Here is a 22,305-nt window from a genome sequence, read left to right on the forward strand (position 1 = left end):
AACCCTGCTTTGTATCAATACTGTGACCATACTGTATAATACTCTAAAAATTCCTAACATATTTTCAACTATTTGTGACATTTGAACAAAGTAAATTTTAAAGCATCTAGAAATTTCAGTAGGTTCAGCTGTACCAGAGTTGTGAGTAGCACTGCTATTTATCTCTTATACTTGTATGCATGTATATTTTGTCTGAGGAGCTTAGGAGCTGGTCTTGTAGTCCAAAATCTCTAATGACAGGAATAAGTCTGTATATCACTCCATATGTAAAACATGTCCTGTAACCTTTCAAAAAGCTCCTATACCACTTTGACTTGTCTCCTTGCAAATGAGACAAGTTAGATAAGATCATAAATTTAAAGTTTATATATTTTTGCAATTAAATACTTATTACAGTTGTATAATATATTTGATGTCAAACTTAGATCCATATATACACTGTCATATATAGAAATATGCTATTTCTATATAGCATAGAAAGTGAACAAAATAATCATTATTAGTTTTTAAGTTAATAAGAACTTCAAATTGAGACAGAGTAGTTATACATTTAGTACTATACAATTATGGAGCCAGTGAATTTAAAAAATTCTGTCAATTCTTATGTTCTGTATGATTTCCCCTTGTTCATATTAAGTACATGTTGTTGACAGGCAGTGGTTTTGTCATTTTCTGTGAAGTGTAGAAGGTCATAAATAGCCATCAAGAAAAAAAGGAAAATTAGTATTTGTGTTTTCCCTGAACTTGGTTGTGTTAGTTTGAGAACTCCATCCTCACTCTGATGGTCTCCTAAAATGACTGATCAGCTCATACAAAAAAGAACTTTCACTCTGAAGAAGATATCCTCCATGCAGCTCTTCTCAATTCCTTCTGGCAGGATTTGTGCTATAAAATCTCCAAACTTCTTTTATATGTCTTGCCTAAATCAATTTATCCACTGTCTACCATTTTCTTGCCCAGCTTGTCATTTGGGAGGATGTTCCAGGAACATAAGGCATTCTCACTTTCTTTTCTTATGCCTCTCGTTTCATTCCTATTTTATTGAACCATTTTCTATGCATGTCATAGGCTCCAGTTTTGAGAGCTGTTTCTCTGTCATTCTCCTAAATATGTTAGCATGTCAGTATTTAATAAACCATGCATGTGGCAGCTGTCTAACACAATGTTTTATTCTCTAGATTAATATACATATTATTCTCACCATTCCAAGTTTGTTTCTCAGAATTCTGTTGGTTCTATACTTATTCTCTCCATTAGTATTCACTGTGTTGACTAATGTTGTGATTTCTTCCCCATATGCATTCCTTTCCAGAGTAATGCCCATAAATTTGCAGAAACAATAATGCCATTCTCTTTAGAACATTATGTACATGAGAGACAATTTATATGACAATAAAGGTATACAAAATTCACTATACACTTTGGCAATAGTCATGTCCCCCACTCACCTCAACATCTTACTTTATTCCTGTCAGACATGCAGCCTTGCCTTTTTCATCTTTTCAAAGGTTGATTTTATGTGTCTTGAAGCAGTGCACATCTTCAGCACCTCTGCTTAACTGCCAGATTTAGGCACTCCTGTTGTTCTGCCTTTTTTCTTAATTAGATTTGATACTGTCTATTCTTCTGACAGTTGCCATCCTTAACTGTTTTTTCTGAAGCAAAAGACACTATCTTTTCCTTTTCCAAAGTCAATCACCTTTCTTTGCACTTTTCTTTCTTAGATAATCTGTTCTACTGTTTATCATTATTTTCTTTTGATGTTGTTGTTTTGGAGAAAGGAAATAATAAAAAACTTTTACAGCCTTCCTATCCCATTTTTCACATGGGCTCTGCTCAGCCACTATCTGCTTGCTTCTACATCTTACCTGTTCATAATCCTATTTCACCTATGCCCAGAAAATCCTCATCCAATTCCAGATGACCAGAGGACTGTACTTCTTCATGCAAGTGAGAAAATGGAGACATGAGTCATTCCTGAATTACCTTTAGATTAATTATGGTAGTTTGCTCTATTTTTATGCACAATAGCCATGCTGTGAAGATGGCTGCAAGTGGAACAGGAGTGTGCACAGCATTTGACAAATGCTCTCTAAGAACAAAGCATCAGGTCCTCCATTATGTTCCCACTCTGTTAACTCTTAGAGATTTTGAACTTGTTTTGCACAATGTAAATAGCTGGAGTTTGTACACATGGACTCTTAACACATTAACCAGTTTGCTCCCATCAGCAGCTTCTACTGATGAAACCAAGTGTCTGAAAAAAACCATTTTTGAGATGTCATATCTATCCTTCCAAGTATGCTGAAAGATGTGGATGAACCCAACAGAAAAGATGAAAATCAGACATATGTGACTTTTTCTAGAACTCTGTAGAAAGTTCCTAGCTAGATGTTTCATTTTACAGAAGTCTTTAATATTATTTTCTGACATTGTGATGAAGTGTTAATATCTGTGGATTTCATCCCTGTGTGCATAACATAAAATTATTTCACTTTTCACAGGAGTCCATTTAGCTACCTTTGAACATCTTCACTGAAACTTTATGCATTTTTATTTAATTTTTATTTGATGGTGATTCTTCAGCTCTATGGCACTGTCATAAAATGTCTTGTTTAACCACTGGTACCTGAGGTTCCATAAATACAATGCTAAGAAAGCAAGTACTGCATGTGTGATGAGTAAACTGATAATCCATTAAAAATTTAGTTTGAAGAATCACATTATCAATTTATGTCATTCTGATGACATGGAGTACATATGAAAAGGTGTCTTCAGAAAGAATCTAACTGAAAATGTAGACTACTGAATGGAAATTTATTTAAAAGGAATCAAAATACACTATATTGTTGCTTTTTATCCCCTTACTCTCATAAAACAAAATAAAAAAAAGAAGGAGAGATTGATAAAAAAGATTTTGTGGGGGGAAGGTAGTAGGCTGTGGGGTTGTTTTTTTTTTACAAATATGCTTTCACTTGTAGTACTGGACAAATAAATGAACTCACCTTTTCTTGACACTGTGTATTCATGCAAGCTTTGCAAGCTGGTATAACTAACAACATGTTACAAATACTCTCAAGTAGTTTAAGAATAGTTCTATCTAAGAAAGAGACAGGAAGGAACTCAGGATATCAGTGGGGATTTGAAGATAAAAGTATTTCCATCAGTCCAAATTATGTCAATCTTCCCACATTAAGGTTCATTTTTTTCCCTTTGTTTTTTTCCTTCCCAGGACAGTTAATTTGCCTGATCACAAACAGGGCTTTGTTTAGAGATTCCTTTATCTTAAGGCCCAAAAGCATCTTCTGGGTGATTAGAATGAAGGGTCCCAAATGATTATTTCTTCACTACAGTACCTACAGTGTATCTTTTAAACTACCAACAATTTTGATTTAGAGGCTTGATGGAGAAGCCTCCATATATCAGGCATGTTATACCAATAGTCAACTGTCATTGCTGCTAAAATGGTGAACCTAATTTTCCTTTCTGAATGTGAGCATTTTTTTGTCTTTTACTGTGGCCTTTTTAAATACCTTTGCCTACTGGATTAAGCTGTTTGCCATTGTCAAATTTATATTGCCATATGGTTGCATATTTGCCTATCACACAGTCATTACTTAAGCTTCTTTTAGATAAGCTAATCCATTGGAAGCCTGCTGTACAGTACTGGCATACTGTAGGATGTAAATGATACAAGGTTTGAAGGTGGAATTAACAACATGAAATTATTAGTAGGCAACTGATATAGTTGGAAGAAATGAAATTTCAAGCATGCAGATCCTTCTGTTGGTCTGAATAGAATCAGCAAACGTCAAGCTAATTCTAGATTGGTAGAAACTCTTAATTTTAACCTAATGTGGTAATCAGACAATTTGGGATAAGAGAAGCGATTGCCCTCCATAATCACCTGCCCTGTGACCAGAGGGGCAGATAAAAATGTTAAGAATTCCTCTGAGCTAAAATAAGAGAGGAAATTATCAGCTGTGGAACACTGATAAATGAGTTGAAGGGCAGCTGCAGTGGAGGATTATAATGTGCTGTAAAGCACTATTTTATTCAGTCCATGATTTCGAGTGCATACAGCAGTTCTGAATTTTTGTTCCCAGGCTCAGCTGTTGAAGGTATTTTGTGGTCTCTCTCAGGCTGTGGGCTGAAAGGTCAAAGTTCTTTTGTGAAAAATGTTCCCCCACTGGGAAATGGGCTGTTAATTAAATAAAAGCTATTACTTCCTGCTACAAACCTTACTTCACTCTAAGGTATTTTTTTCAGTTCTCAAATAATTTTTGTTTTCTCAGTTTTAAGTTCTTCCTGTTCTTTTCTTTCTACTAAAGAAAAAAAAAATGTGTGTATGCTATTCTGCTGATTTTATGCTGAAACATTTAAGGAGAAAATACCCTCTTTATGTACCTACCTGATTTTCTTGCTATATATGTGAGGGCTGAGTTTGTCCTCTTAGCTGTAGTGCTGCATTAAATGCAGCTGTTTATTTGATTATTAAAGTATAGTTTTGGCTTTCAGGGAAATACTCCCCCTTTCTAAATGTGCAGCTTAGAATTTTTACCTTGTTAAAATGTCACATTTTGTATTAATTCAAAGACACAGTTTTCCTCAAAGTCTTACTCTGTGCTAACTTCAAAGTACTACTATTTCATAGCAATTTTCCTTTGAAAACAGTCTTCTGAATGGAACATAAAATCCAAGTCTAGAAAAAAAATTGTTATTCTTTTCCAGGAAGATGAAAAATAATTTCCATAGCAGTTACTACTGTCAGGCAGGAGGCAGACATGCTCTCATTACTCTGCTTGGTCTTGTTAGCTGACATTGTTCCATTTATTACTGACCTGTGGGAAGGTAAACAATAGAAATGTATTGACTCAGTGCTGGAGTAGTTTTCATCTTACTGCAAATCAGGATTTTTTTTAAATGTACTGTAAAAACAACATACTTTCCTTCACTGTATAAATGTGTGTGGCTTTTAAAAGCAGGAAATAACAGATTTTCAATTTTTGCATGTTTTCTGTTCATTATTTTAAAAAAATTAACATTCACAGACAGTTCTCTTTAGCAAGAGAGACAGATTCACATGCTACCTGGGGACTAGAAATTATTTCTTCCTTATTTTACATAGTACTAGTATTGTCAAGAACCTCCTTTTTCCAGATGACCCAAGACATGCTGCTATGGGCCATTTTTACTACTGTCTAGAAATGTATATGAAAATGCAAATTTTATTTTTGTGGAGATCCAGCTCACACCACAAATATTATTTCTGCTCAGTTCAAATGTTCATGTACAGAGTTGCAAGTTGTATGTGCCCTGATCTCTCAAAACTGGAGAATTTTAAACTCCACAGCACCCACTGCTCTTTAGTGTTTTTATAAAAGATCTGGACTCATAAATTGAATGTACATTAAGAAAATTTGCTAATGATGCTAAAATAGGAGGGGCTATGAACTCCCTCAGCGGTACAGGGGCCTTACAGAGAAATCTGCATAAGCTGGAGAGCTGGGCAAGCACCAGTTGTATGAAATTTAACAAGATTCTCCATCTGGGACAGGGTAATCCCTATTATATGTAAAGACTGGGGAATGAGAAGCTGGAGAGCAGCAGCATGAAAGGGACCTGGGGGTCCTGATCCATGGCAAGCTGAACCTGAGCCAGCAGTGCCCTGGCAGCCAGGAGGGCCAACCCTGTCCTGGGGGGCATCAGGGACAGCATGGCCAGCAGGGCAAGGGAGGGATTGTCCTGCTCTGCTCTGCTCTGCTCTGCTCTGCACTGGGGCAGCCTCACCTGAAGTGCTGGGGTCTGCCACAATGCAGGAAGGACTTCTGACTATCAGAGTGTGTCCAGGGCAACCAGGTTGGTGCAAGGGCTCAAGGGCAAGACTTCTGAGGAGTGGTGAGGTCACTTGTGTTGTCCAGCCTGGGGAAATGAAGGCTGAAGGGTGCCCTCATCACAGCCTACAGCTTCCACAAGATGGGCAGTGCACACAGCTTTCTAGTGAGCAGCAACAGGACAGGAGGAAATGGAATGAAGCCATATCAGGGGAAGTTCAGATTGGACTGTTGGAAAAGGTTCTTCACTGAAACTGTGTTCAAGTCAGTGGAACAGGCTCTCCAGGGAAGTGGTCAGGGCCTGAAGCCTGTCACAGTTACAGGAAGAACCTGGTCAATGTCATATGGTTTAGTTGTAGGTAGTCCTCCAAAGAGCAGGGAGTTGGACTTGCTGTTCCTTATGACTGCCTTCCAGCTTGAGATGTTCTTTGACTCTGTGTTACACCAGCCTACCTTCTGCCAGCTACCTGGTAAAAAGCTGTGTAAACACAGAATGAATCACATCCAAATCTATGAGCTCCCAGCCATCCCTCTGAGCTATCAGTAATGGCAGCTGATTCTTTTGCAATGTTGATTCTTTTCCAGTGACTCAATAGGAAGGTGTTTCATTCTCTGAAGCCAGCATCCCTTTTTATTTGGACTATGTATGAAATCTTTCCAGGACATATTTTAAAAAACTGACTGTATTCTGTCTCACTCTAAGATATATTAGCACCATTATTAGATTTCTGGATGTACTTCAGAGATTGTATTGGTGAACATGGTTCTGCTCAGAAATTAAGCCATCTTTAGCCTAGTCAACATGTCAGTAAATATTCCTATACCCTGTTCTCTGAGTTTCAAAAGTAGACAGAACCCAGAAGGCTGGATTACTTTTCTTTTCATGTGGTTTCCTTCTTTGTAATTGCTTCAAATATATCTGAGAGGACAAAACATTCTTGATCTATGTGGTATGGGAGCTACAAACACACATACTTGAGAAGGATCTTTTCTTCAGTGTTCTTTAGCATCCTGTTTGTCCAGCTATCAGTGACTTCTGCAGCACCACAAGCTGATGAGTTTTACCAGTCCCCTGCACACCAGCTCACATGGGGACTCACAGTGAAGCTGAATAAGGTCTTCATGTAACTGATCTTTCACAAGAGATGCTGGGCACAGCCAGCTGTGCCTTTAGGATGACATCACTGACAATGTACTAATTTGTTGTATCCATTGCATTCTTCTTTCATCCTCTGCTATCCATCTGATCAAGGATAAGCTAATCTATTTCAACCAGTTTTAGTTGGACATCACCACTATCTAGTCTGGGACACTGTATATCAAAACATTTCTTGGCAGTTTGCTCTTTTACTCTGCTATTCCATCCCTTTTCTGAAATCTTCTATCTGTAGACTGCTCCAACAGTAGAAAGGCAGGGGACAGGCAGCAACACAGTCAGTTTCCCAGCACAGTATTTTGCAGGAGAGAGTTTGTGTACCAGAGGATGGCAAACCACTCTGAATGCCTTCGGTCGTAAGCAGCAGTTAATGACTGAAAAGTAGGGAGACTTTAGGCACAGTAACCCTGCATAATGATAACAGAGATTAAAGTATCACTCTGAACAGTTAGGATGCCTGCTTACTTATAGTTACAAAATGTTTTCATATCTAAATATTTTATAGTGGCTTTTCCACTGCAGAGGCCTTACCTACATGATTTCCCTGTAGTACAGAAGATCCTCATCTGAGTTTTGGAAATAATGAGAATGGGCATAATACAAAACAGCAACTGTGTTTTCTGGCCTAGACATCTTATAGGAACTTCCCCAGTGTATATGATTTGCAACAGTTGGACTCCTTGACTCTATGGATGAGAGACAAAGTCCACCAAAATCCTTCCTTGTCAAGTTAGTCAATAAACATGAGATCTTACACATCAGCTGAAGTCATGTGCAGGTGACTATCACTCCTATAGCCAGACAAACCTTTCAGGCATGTCTGGATCCACGTTAATCCTCTTTCCTTCATATGAGTCATTTGTGATAAGGAGACATAGACAAAATTAAATTTCTATTAGATGTGTAACTGGTTGGAAAGCTGTTCTCCAGAAACAGTTAATTATGCTTCACTGTCAGACGAGATGCATTAAAGCATGCTCTCCAGGGACTATACAAAACTTAATTCATGATTGAAAAGATGAAATTAGCATTTAATGGTACTCATACTACCTGGAAAAATACTACAAGATATTATGATCTTAAGAAATTATTTTAAGAATTTGGTTCAAAGAATGACATGTAACAACAATAAAGACGAATACCAACTTCTGTGTTTATACAGAAATAATCTTTTGCATAAATGCAAGTGAGGGAGGACTGACTCAGCAGCAGTCCTGGAGACAAAAGATGGATCACAAGCTGCACATGAGACATCAGTATATTTTTATAAAGGATGTAAGTGTTGTACTGGGATACATAGAAAGGAGGATTACTTATAAAGCATACAAAGTGATTCTTTTATTCCTCTTGACACTGGAAAAGACTCTGGTTTGGAACACCACAACTGGAGAAGGATTCTGACCAACTGGACCAATTCCAGAAGAGAACAAAAGAGTGATCAGAAAGCTAGGAAATATAACTTGTGAGAAAACATTAAATAAATAGAGGCTGTTTAATCTGAAGAAGAGAGGAAGTATGTCTTTCAAATATAGAAGAGAAAAGAGAAGAAAAAAAAGCTTTTTCCATGTTCTGTTCAAAATAAGTTCAGGCCAAATATCAACAGAAGTTTTCTTATTATATTTTTGCTCTTAGATAATGAGGTATTGAGACATATTCCCTGGGGAGATTCTGAAGTACTCATCATGTTCTAGAAGAGGTAAATCATATATCTGTGAAGGATAGTTTAAAATTTCTGCTGTAGCCCAACAGAAGATGATCTTTCATGGTCTCTTCAGACATTTTCTATTATGTCTATGATTATTTTTTCTCACAAGTTAAATAGTAAGGACTGTGTAAGGACATACTCCTTATTGTTTAACCCAAATTCCATGACCAAGGAGGCTGCTGTCCCCTCATTCTGTCCAACTTCGTGATTTCCACATGTGAGCAAGTAAAAGAATCCCTTAATCTTGACAGAACAGCTGAAGCAACTGTGGTAGCAAAGAAATTTATTTGTCTGTGTATGAAATGTCCCAGGACTTTGCTTTTCTCAGTCTGTCACAGTGCACTAAGTGATGCACAAATAGATGCTGATGGCCATGACCTGTGTCCTTGGGGCCTTACTCACACCTGTGGGCACAGGAACACCAGCTCAGCCCTGGGCTCTTAGTCCATGACTGATCTGTGCTCTATGGGTACCAACCTTCAGCTCAGCTGCAGCCAAACCTGTACATTACTGCAAGCATTGGCCCAGACCCTGACTCACAGACTGACTTTGTTTAACCTGTCTCAAGCCTATGGACCTGCCTTGAGATCCGTGGGCTGTGTTTGATCATGGTTACTCTCACTGGGTCTGGTACTAAAGGGTTAATTTCCATTTTTAGTTCTGGGGAGATTCTTTCTTTGTCAACTCTTTTGCTCTCTCCCTATATTATATATATATGTGTGTATGTGTGTGTATAAACAAATCAGTATTTACATATATCATCAGCTGCACAGGTTCCTTGGGGTGGTTAAGCCATTACTCCTGCACATTACCTTCAGGTGTCCAGTGACTGAATCAAGTAATTTCCTTATGCCCCAGACCCAGGTGTCCTGAGCTAGTCCTCAGAAGTGTTTTTCCCACTTATGACTTCATACAGGAAGCCAGATGAGATCCAAATTGGTTTTGGATCCAAATGGTTTCCTTCAAAAACTATGTTCCTACACACCTGTCATAAGCTTCTCCTGAACATGGTTTTGGCTCTTCATCCCATCTAGACAACTGATATACTTCCATTCTTTCTTGAAGGGAGAAGTTTCTAGAGGCAGGCTATCTTCAGACTTTTGTTGTTAAGAGGCCTTTAACTTTTTGCCTTCACAGGACTAGCTTGAGATCCAAACTTGTTTGTGTCAGCAGCTGAGAGGTTGAAAGTCAGGAGTGCCAAGCAGGATAACCACCAGTGAAACCTGTTATGAAAACACCAAAAAGGAGCCTCCCTCCAAGATTAATATACATTCCACCAGAGCTCAGTTTAAATTAGTGGCTTTCTTGAGTGGTATCTCCATTGCTGACATTTGCTCAACTGCTGCCAGGAGTTCCTTCCACACCTTTACCAAGTGTTTTGCCATTTAAAAGCATCCAGGTACAATACAGTGTGTGGTAACATGTTTCTGCAGTGCTTAATGCATGAAGTATGCCATGTTTCCCTACCAAGCACTGTGAGTGTTAGGAATAGCTGCAGTATGAATATAAATATGGATAATCTATATTAATAATTTCTGGTTTGAGTATTTAAAGCTATTTATGTATTGGTTAATGAAGCTGTTAAAAGTGTGCTGGTTGTGAGCATGCTGCTTTCACACACTCCTTGTCTGTGTGTCTGTCTCTCTTACTCTCAGCCTTGGGTTTTTGTTATGGAAAAGGAAGTCAAACAGTCTCCTTTTTATGTATGTAGCAAAGCCAACCAGCCTGAGAGAAAGGAAGTGGAATGTAAGCTAGGCTGGTGGATACTGCATGGATATGAAACTATGTGGTCTCAAGGTTTTGCAGGACACACAGCGTGCACATCCATGTCAGGTGTATACACTGATAGATAGATAAAGGTATTTGTGAAATAACTTTCCTCTTGCTACTGCAGGTTTCACTTCAGAAAGTAGATCTTAATGCAAGACTGTAAGAGTCCATCCTTTTGATCATGCATATGATCATGCCTACTAATAAATAGATTTTTATTTATTCTAATAAGGACATTGCATCTTAATATTGCTTTTAGTAGAAGAACTGAAGTCTCCTTAGACAGTGTACTTCCTGGAACAGTGATGAACCATTTCAGCAAAAAGATTCAGCCTGTGTGATGATACTGTCATAAAGCTTGACATCACTGCTCTTGGCTGGGCCACCCCCCTTCTCTTCAAATAATACTGATTTCAGCAGCAGTATCTGAAGAGAAAGAGGGTGCTTTGCAGTATGAGAGTGGGTGTTACAACTTGGCCTCTAATCCTTTACTGTGAAGTTGCTTGGGTGTGGGTGGAGGGAGGAAGAGCATTTATTTCAGAGAAAGAATATTATTGTTGTATTCTCATACTAACATTGGAAATAGTATTTTAGTGAACTTTAGGGTACACTGCAGTACACAGCTAGAGACACTGGAATGAAGTAAAGCTCATCCTATTTGGATTTCTTCCATCTAATTTTATTTTCCAAAGCTACATCCGTTCTTGGACAAAGAGGATAATCTAGACAGAGCTGAATTAAGTTGTGGTCCCTGACTGCAGGGCTAGCTCTTATGGCTGGCTCTTTTTCAGGGCATAGAAATGAAACAGGAAACTCCTAGTATCCTACTGTGTTGTACATATGTACATGGACCTATCTTCATTTCCCTTTTTTAAACATTTATTTCTTTTACTATGTGAATATTATGTAATTGTATTCCTTTTTGTTTGTTTCTTCCAGAATGTTCTAATTGTGGAGGTAAGCTGGGTGTTTATGTCATATTGTACTTAGATAAAGTCACACAGCCAACTTATGATGGGCTGTTCAGTTTCTAAATCCTGTCAGTGTTTACACTTCTCTCACTGGGAGGTGGTGAAGAGGGAGAGGGGTTGATTTGCTTAATGGATTCTCAGTCTTTTTGCAATTGCATAACAGATCAAACTACATTGCTGTCACTCTAACTGGTGCTCTACCTCATGATACCCAGGAGTCTTTGTTTCTGCCTTATTTGATTTGTTCTTTCTGTGGTTTCATCAACTCCTGTTCTTCAAGTTGTTCTGTTCCTTGGAGGACAGTGAATCAACGGCAGTGATGCCCTGCATTTCTCAGGTGCATGACTTTGAAATAGTGGCCCTGCATATGCTTTACAGCCCCAGGGCTGTTCACAGTCAGGTTGGGAGTGTCAGTCCTTCCCTCAAGGCCCCCAGCTCCTGCATCCAGCTCTCCACCCAGCAGTGTCCCTGGGGCACAGCCCATCACAGAGCTGTTGCTGATGTAAGTCAGCAGTGTTCAGTTGTAGAGGGAAAGAACATGTCACCTCACTGCTGCTACAAATTCTCATATAATTAAGATAGGTGATTCTCTTTGAAAATGTTGAATAAGCAACTGGGACAGCTAGAGAGCATATTAGGATCTGCCTGGCATTTCAGAACCAGTTTGCTTGTGTGGGAAGTAAGCTGGACAGTGTGTAATGAACTATATGTATACTGTTGAAATTTCTTTTCTTAGCAAAGGATGGAAAAAAAGACATCAGCCACAGAGATGGCTGGTTACTGGAATAGCTGCTAAGAACTCCAATTTACTCATTCCATCTGCTTTAACAGAAATTAAAAATGTCCAAGCAAACTGGATATTAAACAGCTGGAGGGCAGAGACAAGGTGTTGCTAATCTACACCAAAGTTCAGACCAACAGCTGCTCTCCATGGTCAGTTTTCTAGCCAGATACCTATTGATCTCATTGAGATGATATTGGATATGGCAGCTCTGGAGAAATCCCATTTGTACTGTGCTAATACAACAAATAGGGCAGATTTAGCCCCAACATGGAGACATGGTGACATACTGTGATCTCAAGCATAGCGTGCAAAGTCTAATGCCTGCATCCTTGCAGTGCCCAGTAGAGTCAGCTCCAGTCCCAAGTTACATCCCAAGTACTTGCAACACAGCTGTTTTCAAAAGGAAGTGGACAGTCCTTGAACTGATAATTTTATGAATAGAAAGTGCTTGCTTCAAACAGTGTAAGCTCAATTATAGCTGTTTTTGGATGTGGTTTAGAATGCACTGGAAAAATAAATCATTTCTACAAAATAAGGATGTGAAGCTTCTCATTGTCCAGATTTCCTCCTTTCAGCTTTCCTTTGTGTTTTACTTACTTTATTTTTCTTGTTTTATAAGGATATTGTTGGAACTGGAAGGACCATGAAGGTTCTGCTTAACAATATAGAAAAATACAAGCCGAAAATGATTAAAGTGGCAAGGTGAGTAAAACAATCACAAAATTTAGTAATTAATTAGTCTAGTCCAGCATATTTTCCAGAGTAGATTCCCATTCAGACATCCTGCTTTAATTTGATGCTGCAGTATGAAGGAGAGCTGTGCAGAGGAGCTGCCTGGGTCACTGAGGGGAGGGTGAAGGAAAGAAGGGAAATACTTTTGTATTGTTCTGCTTGGCAATGATCCTCCAGCCATTTCAAAACTGGCACTGATGGACCAGGGAGGGGAATACACCCAGCTCTTCCCTGTAGTCGGGATGTTGTCAGGAAGAGAAATAGAACAAGAACAGGGACTCACATGGCTCAGATTTTTGATAACGAGAATAGTTTTATGTTATTCAGTTACATATCTAGATTTAAATGGGGTTTATTTTATTTTTAATTACAGTTTGTTGGTGAAAAGAACATCTCGGCCTGATGGGTACAGACCAGATTGTAAGTGTTCTGAAAATCTCTACTTGACAGTAGAAGTTACCACTACTCTGTCACTTGCCTTTCATCACATTCTATGGACTGCTAGAAGCATTGCAAAATACCAATTGTCAGTGGGTCTATGGGATGCAATGGCAGGATTTGTATAATTGCCATTTGGAAAGCCTACCCGACTTAGGTCTTCTGCAGAATATAAACTTTACTGGGAAATTTTGAAATGGTTTAATTTTATCTATGGAAGGTGAGTGTTTTATCTTCTGTCTCTGACAAATAATATCGAAGAGAATATCCATTTCTTCTTTTTCCTTCCTCATTGCATCTCTCTGGAGGATCTGCAGGATTCCATCTGAGCATGAAAGGTGTTTTATTGGGACTAAGTATTAGCAAGTTTTACATTTTTTTATTCAGAAAAGCACTTCTATTTTTTAAAAGTACTATTGTTCAAAGGGAAAACACTGATATTATAATTAAATCCCACCCCCTAAAAAGCAGAAGATAAATTGGGCTTTTTAAACTTTCTCTTGCTGCTCAGTTTGCACCACACCAGCACCACTTCTCTCTAAATTACTGGTCTTTATACTGTGTTATGATGAAGCTGTAAATGGAGCTATACCAAGCAATTGTCATTTTAGACTTATTTAGAATAAATGATGTAATAACAGGTATGTGGCTAAATACGAAAAGAATAGATCCATCTAGAAGAGATCCACCAGTATTTGCTACTGAAGAAGTCTCTGGTCAGCTGAGCTGGGGAGGAGGGTAGAAGGAGAGTAGGCAGGTGAGTACCAGGAGGCAGCATGAAGGATTTTGATTTGGGATGTGGGAGAGATGGAAAATCTGTGAAGCAAAAGTTACTTAAATGTTGGGCATGGCTGTGAGGTTTTAGCCCTGTTATCTGAACTATGGTCCAAACATTTTGTTGTACAACTTTTTACACAGTGGAGTGGTATTTTTTAACATTTAGAATTTAACCCAGTAAATTAAGGCATATATTTGACTGGATTCATTAATGTTAAACATATAAAAGAGGCAATAAAATTACTTCATGAAGGGTAGCTCTATATTTTTATGTATTAACTTTTGAATGAAACAAATTTTATCCTTGTTCATTCATAGTGTGATGAATTTTATAAAACATCAGAGATCTCTTTTGTAAATCACTGACAGTGGTGTAGCATTTCCTCACTCACCTAAATTTACAATTCCAAAGTGCACATAACCTCCAGTCTTAAACAACTGAATAAATTCCTTACTTGAATACCTGAAGAATTTTTTATGTGGATCTAGTTTTGTGTCTGTAAGATTGGGTTTTCCTTCAGTTATTTAGAGAACAATTTGGAAAGAGTCTAATTTTTTTTATGTTGTGCTGATATTGCACAGACCTTCACAATGAAAAAGATGCATGTCTGTGCTTGGCTTCAGGTATGTGAGTTGTATAACTGAGGTGCACTGCATGCATTTACTTTGTTAAGCATGTGCTTGAATCTTCATAAGGTTGGGGCTTTATTTTAAAAGCATTTGACATGTTTTGGTAGCAGAAAATATGAGATGGATTTTGCTATTCTTAGCAGAAAATATATAGATCTCTGAAAGTTACTTCTGATTTAATATTCCACATTTTTCTATTATTACTGTGATATGGGACAGTAATCTTCACACATAGATAGCAGTGGAGCTTCCAAATGCAAGCAGAATGTTCCAGCTCTGATTTTGGCTTCCTTCCTCAATGTGCCAGTGATAATTTTATACAAAATTATCCTCTCCTCTTCTCTGACTGTTCACATCCCTTTCACAAGTACTCTATGGCTGGGAACTGGTTATGGGGCTACTGCTGACCATGATGTCTCAATCAAAAGTAACATAGCCCCAACTGACTACATATAAGTAGAGTTTGGTTGTTGAGACCCACACATTAATTTAAGGGCTTATAACTGCTACTGATCTTATATTGATGGTGTTTGTTATTTGTCTCACTACAGATTACGGCTTTGAAATTCCAGATTTATTTGTGGTAGGTTATGCCTTAGACTACAATGAGCACTTCAGAGATTTAAACGTAAGTTTCTTATAAAAATAGTTTTAAAAGTCACTGATCTACATTTTCCATATTTATTCTCATAAATATCCCACAATTTTTCTCCTCCTGGGGGCCCTGTGGAGGTGAGTCTTTGACGTGGTTGGGATTTGGGATCCTTTCAATGAGTGCAAAACTCCCTGCAAAACCTCAAATAATCCAAAGGAGTTCTTGCTCAGCACTGTGAACAGTTCCCTCCCCCTAAGAGTTCCCTAAATTTCCATCTTCTGTGAACATGGGGCTTTTCAGGTCGACCACTGCCAGGATGTGCAGAGACAGCAGCAAAAGTGAAACACAGGCACAGGTCAGACTGAATTTGGGTTGTCTGAATAATGTGTTGCCTGTCCCTTTTCTCAGAGAAGTGAGGATGGAAAAAAGTTGCAAATCTTTCATTTGCTTCTTGTGGCACTCCTAGGGGAGCATCTCAAAGCTGGGAATTCCAAGTGGGAAAACTTGCTGTAGCTAGAAAGTGAAATCAGAATTCATTTCCAGTTGTCTGGAAAGGAAAGAGTAATCTTAAGATCACCAGGTTAGCCAAGCCAAGTATTTGTAAACAATTATTAATAATTAACAATGTACTCAACCATACTTTTGCAATATGTTCTGTTTTTTTCAGCACATATGTGTTATCAATGATCATGGCAAAGCAAAATACAGAGTCTGAAGCAGTAACATCCACACCTGAATATTTCAGTGAAGCAGAAATTTGACTACACTCCCTCAAGCATCTCCCAGAAAAGCAATTCAACTGGCTTGTGTGTCTTTCAACTCAGTATAATAAGGGCTTTACTCTAGAGATGCTGATGAATATTTACAGAAGTGAGAGGTCTTATCTAAAATGTGAAGCATAGGACTTTTACAGTTACTACCTTTATTAAATATTAAAATTACCACCTAAGATGCCTTTTGACTAATAACTTGTCTGCCTCAGGTCTCATTGTGAACACATCTTTTCTTTGCTCAGTTCTTCATTCCACCTATTGCAATTCATGTACTTCACTGTGTTGCACAAAATAGTTCAAAAGTGCCATACTGTACATGAGGATTATTTTACAAGATTTTATTGACTTCATCATGCAAAATTAAAAGCATTATTTTGACTTAATTCCACAATTCAAAAGTTTCAGTGGAAGTTTTGTGTTGTTTTGCAGTTTATTACCCACTCTTCAAAACAAAATTTTAGCTCTCAGAATGTGCAGGTCAAAATGAACCTTTGCAGGACACTGCTGATCCAAAATAGGAATTTATCATGGTTCTGGTGTGTCATGTAGCCATAGATCTGACCTGTTTAATGTGCTGAATTTTAATCAAGACAAACCAATGCCAGGCAGGTTTGAATTTCTGCATGGTATACCTTTCTTCTCTAGGATACAAAGTATAAAAATTAACAGTGTTCTCCTGAGATTATAGTCTTAACTAAACCTCATTAAACACAAAAGTTTAATGTTAGTCAGACAATTATTCAGTTATGATTTGATTTTTGTAACGTGTCTAAGTAAGTAGAGACTTTTTGTAACCATCTGTCATCTTTGAGAATACAGGTCTGACAATGCTGAAGAAGGCTTGTATAGAAAAAAAAGAAAAAAATATATAGGACAACACAGCAAACCAGTTAATGCATGAGTGTTGCAGACTGTAGACTCCTTCCTTTATAGATCATGTTTGAAGAAATTTGTGAGTTTTATGTACTGTATTAGCTGTGAAAAATTTAATTCTGTATTAAATATAAGTCTTCTTAACAACTTCCCGAGGGAAACCAATGCAAAGTAAGTAGCTGTGTATCAGTAGCTTTGCTCTGAACTGTGAGAGGCAAATTGTTACTAGCTGCAGATTCCTATAAACTAATAAAGAAACCTTAGGAATACTTATTACATTGCACAGTTGTTTGTTTTCCTGCTTCAGCATATTTTGCACATCCCATAAAAACTTTTAAAAAATATGCATTTACCTGGTAATCCAAACATACCATAGGTATGTATTCTGTAGCTGATAAGCTATTGTTATTTGGATAAAATCCATGCATGATGTTATGGGAATGAAAAAGATCAAAGAATTATGGTGATTGCTAGAGAAATGCCTTAGCTCATTTCTACTCCTTTAACTTGTATTTTAAAAGAGTTCTGTTGAAAAGCTTTCCCTCAGAGTAAATTTTTTCTGTTTTAGAGAATAATGCATACCCTTACAGACCCTGGAAGAAGCTGCTGAAGAATTTAATCCCTTTTTGTTTGATGAGAGTAGAAAAGTTTTTCTTAATGCTTCTGACTGCTCTTGGTAGTAATGACACATTGCACAGACTGACATGCTTAGACTTAGGCTTAGTCCAAGACATACATTAGGTTATTTTTTTCCCCTCTCTTCTTGAAAAATTACAGTCCAATTCACCTTGCTACAATTATCAGCTTTCAGCAACAGCAATAAAATTTAGTGAGAGGGTTAGTGTAAAATTAGTGTGAAAATATGAATAACTGTAGATATATATAATTCAGACAGTGTTAAAAATCTTTAATTGGAAGACTCTGATTATTAAAATCTACATACTAAAAAGAAAAGACCAGATTTCTAGATATTATGAGAACTGGAATGTTTCTTCAAATTCCATTTCCTCCTGTCATCATATTTTTAACATTGTGAAAAAGGAACATACAGATTTCATTAGTGAATTTGCATGTGGAATTATTCTGTGAATAAGGGGGAGGGGGTATTCTCTTCTAATGTCATATTGAATTTTGAACCTATATGTATATGAGCATCTCCAGGTATCTCAGCTGCCATCCACATTACTCTTTGCTTGAAGCACTTCCACCTGAAAAATCAGCTTTCAATGACTTTAGCAATCAGACTCTGAAAATCATTAGTGTAACTAAGGGAACAGGTAATCATGCATGTATGACTGATTAATATTGGGCTTATTGGGTACTCTTTGGTGTGCTCAGAGAATTTGTTGTCTTGTGTTTTGGTAATATTGTTGATTCCACTCCTTTAACTAAAAGGCCATTAAGCATTTATCAGTTGTGGTTGCACACTATGACCCACAAAGCTATGTTTGGGTTTTTTTAATCAGTTCAGCAACATTTGTTGCATAAGAGAAGATGTTCTCTAAAATCCATTATTTTCCTTGGACATTGTGTTTATGGGCAGGCTTCCATTTTTATCTCAATTTTTCTTCTTGTGCACTTAACATCAGCATCTTTTCCCCACCTGTTGAATACAAATTAGCATGGACAGTAATTTTGTTTAAAGTGACATAAATACTTATCAGCCATCAGGTTTTAAGATGTATTCATTTATGTCTGATTCCAAAATATCCATAGGTGATTTTCTGGAGAGAAGGTCAAACTAGGAAGAATAATTCCCGCCCCTTGGTTAACTGAATATAAATTAGGATTTCATGTTGCAAACCACAGATAGAGTCTAAATATCTAGTAATTTCTGCTTAAAAACAGAATTTAAATAGTCTAAAGGGTCTGTAGTTAAGATATTTTTTCAGTTGAATCAGCTGCTGTACTCTTCTAGTTAGAGCTGGACAAAGTAGGAAACAGTGTCTGTTTGAGTGATTGCTATTACTGTTATATTTCTTCACCATGTTATGCTAATCCTTGAAGTGTTATTAATAAATTTGTAAAATGTAAAATTCCAACATTTCCCCGCAAAATAGAATATTAACTGTATGTGATATTGAGCTGCAGAACAGCTTCTGATCTGTGAAAGCGTGAAATCATCACAGTTTATACACTGTTTATGCACAGTTTTATATATTAAAATGCTTAACTTTGAGATGTACTTAGGTGATGAATCATCACTATTGATGATCTATGTAAATTGATATATATATATAGATGATCTATATCTATATATATCTATAAGAATCTGTAAGAAAAATATTTATTTAAATACAAATATTTGCAATTCTAAATTTTAATATTTATACTGAAGAAGGCTGAATCTGCTTCTTTGCATATCTTGCATTTTGATTTGCTCAGATAACAGAGCAGTGAAAATCCCTACTGTAATCAAACTTGTTGTAGATACAAACTGTAATTTATTCTAGCTACCTTGAAAACTTTAATTTTCAGTTTCAATTAAAAATCAGAGTCTCAAAAGAAAAACTTTACAGGGTTGTACAGCAAGAGACAGAAGGATTCCTTGCCCTTTTGTAAAACCATCATATTGGAGAATGCTTTTTCCTTCTTTTACTTTTTAAATCCAAAACCTCTCATAATCTAAATATAAAGATCTGACATGAATGCAGTATCTCAATGTACTGGGAAAAGTATCCTAAATTCTTCTTCTCCTCCTTAAATTGGAGGGAGAAATGTAGATACATAAGTTAATGTAGGTGTGTGTTACCTCAGCTCAGTCTTCCAAAAGTCAGCTCTGGCTGTACCCTCCACATGATGAAGGTGGCTGTGTCAGCCTCCTCCTGTGCTTGTCTCAATGTCCCCATTTGAAATCTTGTAGGTGAGAGAAGCAGGCTCTCAGGTGCTTTAGTCATCCTTTCAAAACACAAAATACAGTGGAGGGAAAATAAAACTTTGTATCCTAATTTCATGCAATTTTCACAGTTACTTTTTTAATGCCATGTGCTTTCCTCTGGGCAGGCAGCCTTGTCCAGCTATCCCAGTACCTGGCTGAAATTTTTGTACCATTAGGGAATGACTGCTGTGCTTGCCAGGGATATTCAAAGCACTGACAACACCACAGCAACACTTGGACAGCTAGAAAATTTTGGTCACAAGCCATAAACTATACTGTGGAATTATTTTGTAGTGTTAAAAGGATTATTATTTATGAAGAAACATTACTTCTAAATGATTAGAAGGGAAAGACACCCCAAATAAGGAAGGCAACACAAACAGACTGAGGAAAAGTTGTCCCTTATTTTTCAGAAAACACACAAAATATTTTAGAAGGGAAAAAAAGGAGACATTAGTTGTGGGTGAGGCTCTGTGAGGCCTTTGAAGGCTGTCAGCTGTAGTTTGGATGCCTGTGCTGTTATGCAGAGCTGGCTGACCCTGCCTTCCTTTCTGTCAATAAAGCAGAGCTTGGTTTCTTTGTACCTTCTCATGGACACATGCGTATCCGCAGCTGAACCTTTCACTGCTGCCAGCAGTTGTTTTGGAACACCAAGGGGTTTCCAAATGCAGAAATTTAGACTCAATTAGTTAAATACTTGCTGTCAAGCCTTGTTCCTTCTGCTGTTGCATGGAGCAATGAGCTACTGACAAACTATTGGAGTCTGCAGTAGAGCGATTTATGTCTAATACTAAGTTTTGGATACTGTTCAGAGGATGACCTTTAGTTTGTTTCAGGAGTGGCATGAAAGTTTTCGTCTGTTTTTCCATAGCAGAAAGAGACAGAAATTACTTTAGTACTGTAATTCTAAAAGTCTGTCTTCAACCTGCATGATTGGGCCTCTGATAATGGTAAGAAAGTGTTGTTTCTAACCATGACACAAAATTTCATGAAATGAACTCATTACTGCATGTGCTCAAAAATACATTGTCCCTAGTGTTAGTAGAGCTTTGTACATTTATCAGAACTGTTAAGTCATGAGGTTACACAAGGGACAGCTATTGCTGGAAGACATATGTTATGCCTTCATAGCTATTGAATTTGCATAGAAAAACATTGGAATTTATCTAAGATGTTTTGGAACCAATGCCAGAAAACAGAGTTATCTTGAAGTGCCTTTTCTCAGCAATCTTCCATTTTCTTAAATTTCTAGAAGCATTACTGTCTTTTCTTCAGATTTCTTATCTGCAGTTACACATTGGTTTTATACTCTATTCTATCACAATGTCTTTTAAGCAAGTCCTTGACAGTCCTGTGTTTTTTAAGGACATTCACAAATGCTTTTTATTTACCAGGAAAGTTCAGCCCTTTTTCTGAAACATTCAAGAGCAGATTTTCAAAGGTGCTTATGCATCCAAGAAAATTGCATGGGATTTCACCTGCTTGGACAGGTGCCTAGCTGCATCCTTCAGTGACCATGTACCTTTGAAAATATGTTTCTTGCCTAATCTATATGTTTGAAAATATGTTTCTTGCCTAAATTCATTCCAAGTTATGTTACTGCATATTTTCCCAGACTGGGAAAATATTCAGTAACATAACTTGGAATGAAAGCAGGAGGATATCACACAAAAAGAAGAGGCAAGCACAATCATGTCATTCTTTCACGTGGGCATGAATATCTCTTTGTCTTTCTGAATCATGCAAGTGTTTAATTGATTTATTTGTTTGGGTTTTCATGAGAATTATTGTAGTAGTGTTTCTGCTCTTAGGAAATTTGGAATGCAGTGAGAGTGCTCAAAATTTAGGTTTTGGAAATAATAACTCGGCATAAACATTAGCACAGAGAGACAGAAAACAGATCAGCTACAAAGGAATATTCAACAACAGTGGCAGCAGAGTCAAGGGGAGTAAAAAATGAAGTGTCATGAAAAAATCCTAAGCCATAGAGTATTGATTGGAGTGGATCCACTAGTGGGTGTACAGGCAAGATATTAAAATTGGTTAAATATGACCTGCTGAATGAGTGTGGAGATGGGAGCTTTCTGCTGAGAGCCAGTTTGGTCCTGGGCCCATTTGTGCCATATGGGAAAGAATCATAATAAACTGAAATTGTTTCTCTTCCTTCAGAAGCATTTCAGATAATAACATGATGCTATTAACTGTGTTCAAGCTTTTAACTACAAACACACAACTGAAGCTTCCAGTACTATTTTGCCTAAACTGTAGACAAGACAATCTCAGCCCTGTAAAGTCAATCTCAACCTCTCTGTTTTAAATTTAATCAAGTACTAGACACTGATATTACTCCATCTGTGTAGATTCCAGTGTTGTTCCTCACAGCCTCTCT

At 37.4% G+C, this 22,305-nt stretch overlaps 1 protein-coding gene across 5 annotated transcripts in view; it reads left to right on the top strand.

Annotated features, from left to right (window-relative positions):
• The window catches only part of PRTFDC1 (phosphoribosyl transferase domain containing 1), a 43,490-nt gene extending 26,179 nt beyond the window's left edge, over positions 1-17,311 (top strand). For 3 of the 5 annotated variants that reach the window (XM_077173980.1, XM_054633530.2, XM_077173988.1), the window contains exons 5-9: positions 11,405-11,422; positions 12,840-12,922; positions 13,326-13,372; positions 15,349-15,425; positions 16,060-17,311. In XM_077173980.1, coding sequence (XP_077030095.1) covers positions 11,405-11,422; positions 12,840-12,922; positions 13,326-13,372; positions 15,349-15,425; positions 16,060-16,107 — 273 coding nt within the window. In that variant the 3' untranslated portion in view covers positions 16,108-17,311. Of the gene's footprint in view, positions 1-11,404; positions 11,423-12,839; positions 12,923-13,325; positions 13,373-14,031; positions 15,426-16,059 lie in introns of all 5 variants that reach the window. The other 2 variants (XR_013180982.1, XR_013180981.1) reach the window with 2 other exon arrangements.
• The last annotated feature ends 4,994 nt before the right edge of the window (positions 17,312-22,305 follow it).

The sequence above is a fragment of the Agelaius phoeniceus genome, chromosome 1, assembly GCF_051311805.1.
Source record: "Agelaius phoeniceus isolate bAgePho1 chromosome 1, bAgePho1.hap1, whole genome shotgun sequence".
Lineage (NCBI taxonomy): Eukaryota > Metazoa > Chordata > Aves > Passeriformes > Icteridae > Agelaius > Agelaius phoeniceus.